The 7,829-nt window shown below is 40.8% G+C and overlaps 1 protein-coding gene across 2 annotated transcripts in view; it reads right to left on the bottom strand.

Moving 5' to 3' along the window:
• Positions 1-639: 639 nt before the first annotated feature.
• The window catches only part of LOC308301252 (24-hydroxycholesterol 7-alpha-hydroxylase-like), a 34,034-nt gene continuing 26,844 nt past the window's right edge, over positions 640-7,829 (bottom strand). For both annotated transcript variants that reach the window (XM_080745168.1, XM_080745169.1), the window contains exons 11-12: positions 7,185-7,272; positions 640-3,418 (exon numbers count right to left, since the gene is read on the bottom strand). In XM_080745168.1, the coding sequence (XP_080601294.1) occupies positions 3,350-3,418; positions 7,185-7,272 (157 nt within the window). In that variant the 3' untranslated portion in view covers positions 640-3,349. The remainder of the gene's footprint in view (positions 3,419-7,184; positions 7,273-7,829) is intronic.

Below are 7,829 nucleotides of genomic sequence, written 5' to 3'. Positions count from 1 at the left end.
TTACCATACTAGGGAAAAAAGACCCCCCAAAAATCTTCTTTAAATAGCATGTGAGGGGTCTATCTAGGGGGTTTTCATGATTCTGAATCCATTGCAAGCATTTGTTTTGCACGAAAAACATTCCTTGGGCAAGAAATGGACCCTACACAACTGTGAAAAGTGAGCAAGAGAGGGAGAGATGGATGGCACACGACTGTGTGTGTGTGTGTGTCTCTCTCTCTGTGTGTGTGTGTGTGTGTGTGTGTGTGTGTGTAGAGTAGACTGTAGACTAGAGAGTGTGTTGAAAGAAATAGCCAAAAGCATACCTCTTCTGATCCATCCATGGATTTTGGAAGCTGTATGCTATCACTGACACTTATAGGTCTAATAGCCAGTAGCCTAGCTCAGATTGGCTCAGCCCAGGTGTGTAGTGTAGTGATTGAGCAATGGTGTGGATACTGTATGAATGCAGAATTTATTGAACCTATAGCCTGAATTAGACTATTTTTAAAACAACATACTGTGTACTACACAGACTTTCTGCAACCTTCATAACAGACACTAATTCAGAATACAGTAGCAGTACTGTCACACTTAAATCAATTGCCATCGGGCGAAAGTAAAGTAATATGATTTGACAAATTAATAACAAAATGAAGAGGCCATTAAATAAATATTTAATCACATATTACAACATATTTGCAATGATTACACTTGATTCCAAATCAAATATTTTTTACACATCAAATATACGGAAAGGCGAAAGATAATCAAAAACTAAAGGTTCTGATGACATCATCAAAGTGTACTTTGCAAGCCAAACCCCACAATCAATCCTCCAGTTCCAGGCAACACAGGGACTTCTTTCTTATGGTATTTCCACACAAGAACATACAAGGTACCGTATATATAAGGTATATTAATGACATGTAGTTCAATGTTGAAAATGAGTGGTATTCCCCTTTAACTGTAACTGTATTTCCCACATGGACTTTCTGTCTGGGGTTGTAAGAAAGGATACCTTCCAATTATATGTTATTATGTTGTATGTTATATATACACTTTGTGAATATATATACATACACACACACACACACACACACACACACACACACACACACACACACACACACACACACACACACAAAGATTTAATTTATTCTCCTGTGGGAGGCTGTGCCTTGAGTAAATCAATAATACAACCAATGTGTTAGAAGAAAAAACTTTTGTCAAATCAATCAATATACTCTAACTCTGAGACCCCTAAATATTAACCTAACGTAGATTCCACCATCTCTGAGTTCGATTATAGGGATTGATCAGTGCATTAATTAGAAGTAAACACACGTATTACTGGACAGATTTTCGACACTAAACACTGTAATCATATATAATCAAATACTGTAAACAAAGCTAGTAATAGCATCTATGTAACTAAGTAGCAAATAGAATGTTTAAGGTGCACAAACGAACATAAGGAAAGCTTTAGGAGGCCATAGTGACGGTGGGCTGGCATCACCAGAGCAGGAAACTTCAAAGTGCTTTGTGGTCCCTTTTTACTGATCAGAAATGACAACTTAATTGTCACTAAATATAAGGTGCATTGTGGGAGATATTGGGTGCCCTCCAAAGTATTGGAAAGTTGACTTGGCTGTAGCTCCTTTCGGAACTCCTCACTCCACTGTTACGCAGCTCCGAGATGGGGTTCCTACTGGTCGCCTGCCAGAATCTTCCGGCTGGGTGGACGATCCGCCGTTAGCGATCACTTCTTACCTTTGGTGAACATTCTATCCAAAAAGTGATGGGTTTCTGCTGATCTATAATCGTTCTACTTCTTTATCGTGGAAGAAAACCGAAGCACTGGGTTGAAATAAAGACTTTATATCGCTCATTATGTCAGCCGGTTCTGTGTTTTCCCCGTTGTGTGTATACCACGTGTCCAGGGGAGGCAGAAATGTTTTCCTATGCGGCCGCAACTTCCGGAATGTCAAAAACATGGAACCGGCTGACCTAATGAGCGATATAAAGTCTTTGCTAACGGCGGATCGTCCACCCAGCCGGAAGATTCTGGCAGTGGAGTGAGGGGTTCCGAAAGGAGCTAACTTGGCTGATGCATGTTGTACTAAACAGAACTATAGATTATTTATTAGAATGCAACATTTTTGATGCAACATTTGCATCCTTGTTGCGTGGGTGAATTAAGCAACATTACACGCCAGCCTTGCAGCAGGAACGAGCTGAAGGTGAGTTCCGTAGGCAGGACTGAAGTGCAAATAACCCTGATAAGGCAGACCCTCAAGTGTAATTTTGGGATTATACAACTGCTGCCCTTAAAAAATAACACACGTCAACTTCATTTCATTGTAATTAAGACATTCGATATGAATTTGTTATTTTTTAATGCCACATGTGGCTACTATGTCCCTGAACTTCACATGAAAACTGCTAGTCTAGCCGCCTGTTGGGGAGAGGGAGCGCTTGCTCTCTTTCGTGACCAACGCAGCTGATTTCTTTGTTTGATGAGACAGTAGTGCAGTAATGCTCATTAACTGAACTGGTAGAGAGCCATTTCAACCAATCAAATTGCTTCGTGGGAACTACCAGTTGTATAATAAGGAACATCCAACCAGAGCTGTGGTGGTACAGTATGGTAGCTGCAGCGTGGTGGTACAGTATGGTAGTTATAATAAGGAAAATCCAACCAGAGCTGTGGTGGTACAGTATGGTAGTTATAATAAGGAAAATCCAACCAGAGCTGTGCTGGTACAGTATGGTAGCTGCAGCGTGGTGGTACAGTATGGTAGTTATAATAAGGAACATCCAACCAGAGCTGTGGTGGTACAGTATGGTAGTTATAATAAGGAACATCCAACCAGAGCGGTGCTGGTACAGTATGGTAGCTGCAGCAGGGTGGTACAGTATTGTTACGGTATGGTAGCTGCAGCATGGTGGTACAGTATGGTAGCTGCAGCGTGGTGGTACAGTATGGTAGCTGCAGCAGGGTGGTACAGTATTGTTACGGTATGGTAGCTGCAGCATGGTGGTACAGTATGGTAGCTGCAGCGTGGTGGTACGGTATGGTAGCTGCAGCGTGGTGGTACAGTATGGTAGCTGCAGCGTGGTGGTACAGTATGGTAGTTGCAGCTTGGTGGTACAGTATGGTAGTTGCAGCTTGGTGGTACAGTATGGTAGTTGCAGCTTGGTGGTACAGTATGGTAGCTGCAGCGTGGTGGTACAGTATGGTAGCTGCAGCGTGGTGGTACAGTATGGTAGCTGCAGCGTGGTGGTACAGTATGGTAGCTGCAGCCTGGTGGTACAGTATGGTAGCTGCAGCCTGGTGGTACAGTATGGTAGCTGCAGCGTGGTGCTTTTATCTGTGACGATACTGTACAGTGCAGGGCCCTTCTGGTTGCTGTGTCCCGACAAGGTGGAGAGAGCTCTGACAATGCAGGGAAAAGACAATTAAGAAAGAGTTGTGAAAAGAAAGGACAAGAAGTACATGTTGTATGTTGGCAAGTAGTTCATAGTTCATAACACTATAGAGATGTGAGGTTACACTGTGGGATTGTAAATTAATTCAGACTTGCTACGCTATGCTTTGTCCCTATGCGTGATGGGGTTTATACATTCATGAGCCTTTAATAGTACTTACTATACAGTAAGACCTATTTTATATACATGTTTTTTATTATTCACAAATAGTGAAAATAGTGGATTTACAGTACAAGCAAAGTGTTGTAATGCAACACGTCTACTACACCGAGTCTCTGTTTAGAAAATAGCCAATTTACAAGTTCACAATGAGTCACAACCAGGGTAGGAATTTCATGGAGGCCATGAAGGCCATGGCTGCCGTTGACCCTCAAACCAATGGCATGACCTGAGGCCACAGTGGCCTTAATGCCCCAGCTGACTGTACCACTTTCTCCTCTCTTTCAATATGTAGACAGTAGACACCGGTGTTTCTTTCTTGTCATTCAGTGTCTTTTGTTGAGAATCTGAAATCTCATCTCGTCAGTGCAGGGCTGAGTATAGATTCATCAGATAATGTAGTAAATAAATAAAGATGTAAATACATCATTTATCTATTTCACTGCAGATTAAGTTATCATCCCTAACACTTAAATTCAACAAATTCTTTCAATGGACTACCCCTTTTTGAGTCATAAAACTACAACGTTAACGCTAAACTAGAAAGACTGTTCCTTCGAAACAGTGTGGGCTCGCTTCCAACCCAAAACAATAATAGTAAAAGTGTCAAGTTCCCAGGCAATGCTCTCTTTCATTTTACTGACGTAAAATGGTAATGCAAATACAATGTAGACAAGCAGTGTTATTACATGAACTTAAAGGACCAGGTCACCTTTGGGACAACCAGATCTTATTTTATTGTTGTGTGGGGACACGATCAACACAATGTTGAGTTATTTTTTGTGTTCAATCTGTGTTTTTAGATATTTTAGCATTTCAGTATGCTACAACTGGTCATATGATGCATTTTGCATCATATGATGCATGAGATGATGCAATATCATGCTACAAAGCATCATATGACCAGTTGTAGCATGCTGAAATACTAAAATATCTAAAAACACAGATTGAACACAAGAAATTACAGGATTGTGTTGATCGTGTCCCACACAACAATAAAATAAGATCTGGTTGTTGTCCCAGAGGTGACCTGGTCCTTTAACGGTATGGGGGGGGGGGGGGGGGGGGGTACGTTTTAGCATGAAAATATCCACCTGTTTCCGCGAGAATTTACTGTAGCATTATGTGTGGGACACATCCGGAGAACAGCAGACATACAACCTCACACCACCTGCACAATGCACGATGGGACGTTGGAAACGTGTGGATACTACCATGTTAAGTGCCAAGCAGGAGGCACATGCTCAGCAAGGTTTACTTAACTTACCGAATAAAATGTATTCTCATTTTCTGAAAATAGCACATCTACAAGCTCATAACGTGTCACATTGTATGTCAGATGCACAGTGTGTGGTTACTGTATGTTTTGTATTAATAAAATCTGCAGGAGATACTACTATGATAGATAAATAAAGAAATAATTAAGATAACAATAAAAACAATGTGGACGGGTAAACAAACAAGTTCGAGACCAGTAGCATGTTGAGAACTGAAGTTATGGCTCTTTAAAGCCCGGCCATTTGGGAATTCGCAATGCTCCCCCTGGAAACAGCTCAGGGACCCACCAGAGGTCCCCGAACCACACTTTGGCAACCAGCCATGGACCCCCTGGAAACCTTTCAGGGACCCTCGGGGGTAACCGAACCACACTTTGGGAACCAGCAATGGACCCTCAAGGACCTCCAGGTTTCCCTATGTTTTGTATTAATTCTAAAATCTGCAAAGTAACAAGTAACTGAAGCAGTCAAATACTGTAATTGTAGTGGAGTATAAGTAACAAAAATGGAAAGTAAGATATGATGAAAACATAATAAAAATGGTGTCATTCTTTAGTGCTGAATTGTGCCGTAAATTTTATAATTTGTGCTGCTATCATTATTGAGATATTCTACACGACACCACTGTTCTGCTGCTATCTTCTACAATGAAATACTGCTGCACCGGCAATCAGTATACTGCTGCTAAATCTGCTAATTCATAACCATATAAATATTTATATATATAAATATATATAAAAGCACAATTGATGATTTCAACTGCACAAATTAGAGCACATCCAGCACAAAAAATGTAGACCATTTTTCCCGATTTGTAGCCAAACAATTGGGGTGCAAGCCTAAGCAAAACTATAACTTAGAATAATCCCTTATTCTTTTTAAGTAAAATTTCTAAAACACTACAAAACATGTCTCAAAGACAAATACAAGCAAACGTCTCCACAGTAACAGTTGTTTGTGTGTGTGTGTGTGTGTGTGTGTGTGTGTGTGTGTGTGTGTGTGTGTGTGTGTGTGTGTGTGCGTGCGTGCGTGCGTGCGTGCGTGCGTGTGCACATTGTAGATCAACTTCATAGCAGTATTAAGTGGTCCATCTATGTTTTTTTATTAATAATAAAATCTGCAAAATAACAAGTAACTGAAGCTGTCAAATGCTGTATTTATAGTAGAGTATATGTAACAAAAATGGAAAGTAGAATAAAAGTACCTCAAAATTGTACTGTAGGTACAAGTACTTGTATATACTTGAGTAAATGTACTTGGTTACTTTGCAGCACCACTAGCCTTACATTAAGACGTCTCTGCCGAGACTTTCGCATTGTCACTGCAGGGCCGACTTATGTAAGGCTACATCACCACAGAACAGCCAATGACAGCCAAGCCTTTAATCACAGCTGTGTCAATCAGTAGAGTGTAGAGGGACATTTATTTATAGTTTTAACTATAACTATAGTTTTATACATCACACAGCTTAGACATTTGGATCAAATCAGACAGCAGACCTGTGTGAACACATTGATATGAATAGCATATCTGAAGTGTGAATATTGCAGCCACAGCGACTTAATATAAACATGGGTCCCTTTCCCCTGTCTCACTCTATCCCCACTCACTAAACCCATTGAAAATGCATTGGGTGCTTAAAGTTAAACATTTTTATTTTTTTATAATTAAACTACAAAACATTTCAAAACCAAAAGTACAAGCACACGTGTCCTCAGTAAGTTGAACACATAAAAATTTGAATGGTGTTTAAAGGTGTAAGCGTTTAGGAGATGAATCGCGCCAAAGTTTTGAGGAGATACTGACTGACTGACTGACTGACTGACTATAAATAATGAAGATAACATACGTGTGCTCGCCTTCCAGGCGAGCCCACAATAAAGACTACACCGCACTACACCGCAGTGGATAGCCACCGCGGACCCGACTCTGTTCGAGGAGGCCTGGTCACAACACTCTTTAGTCCGAGCGTTTTGTGCACAAATCGTGCACTTTTTGAAAGAAGCATGGAATTTGGCACACAGTTAGAACATGCCATATGGAACATTTTTGGCTATATAGGGACATCGCAGACTTGTCTTGAGAAACGTGTGGGAGCCAATCAAAGTCTCATGTTCCATATGGCATGTTCTAACTGTGTGCCAAATCTCATGCTTCTTTCATTAAGTGCACGATTCCATCAACATACTGCCCGAAATGCCCAGACTACTTGTAGATGGTCAATTTTCACCGCTTGTTGGCCTATTGTGACATCATGTGCACAGATTGAATACTCACAGGTTGGGGCAGGGAGGTCAGGAGGCTGAAGTCATACTTGAAGAGGATCATCGCCACAAACATGTGGAGCTCCACTATGGCGTACCACCTGTAACCATGACAACCAGAGCCCCCATTCGTAAGCGGTACACAGTATCTCTAAAGTCATGTCATCAACATGGATCTGTCCCATTTCCCATATTCCCGATTTAGGGAGTCTTACTGGTTATATATTAGTTAGTGTTAGTTAGTTGGGGTTGCTGTAGGCCAGTGGTTCCCAAACTTTTCAGCTCGAGACCCAAAAGAGAAATCAGAAATTTGCCCGGGACCCAAACTAGTGAAAACAGTTTGGGGGTATGTGACGCGAAGTGATGCCTTGTGAGCTTGTAGATCGTCTATTTTCACTACACATTTGTGTTCTAATTCATGTAATTTCTTAGATTTTCTTTGATTTCTTCATTTGATTAATTCAATAAAATGGCTTTATTTCTATATTCTATTACTGGCAGCTGTAGAAATCTAATTGTCCGTCAAAGATTAATATTATTTTATCACACTTGTACTGATAACAAACGGCTCCTGATAACAATGCATAACATTGATTCATATATGAACATGATCTGTTGGTTTTGGGCACATCTTTTCATGTCCATGAGAAATGAAGGA

The sequence above is a fragment of the Nannobrachium achirus genome (assembly GCF_963921795.1).
Source record: "Nannobrachium achirus genome assembly, chromosome: 16".
In the NCBI taxonomy this organism is placed as follows: domain Eukaryota; kingdom Metazoa; phylum Chordata; class Actinopteri; order Myctophiformes; family Myctophidae; genus Nannobrachium; species Nannobrachium achirus.
This window is presented reverse-complemented; position numbering and strand designations above follow the sequence as displayed.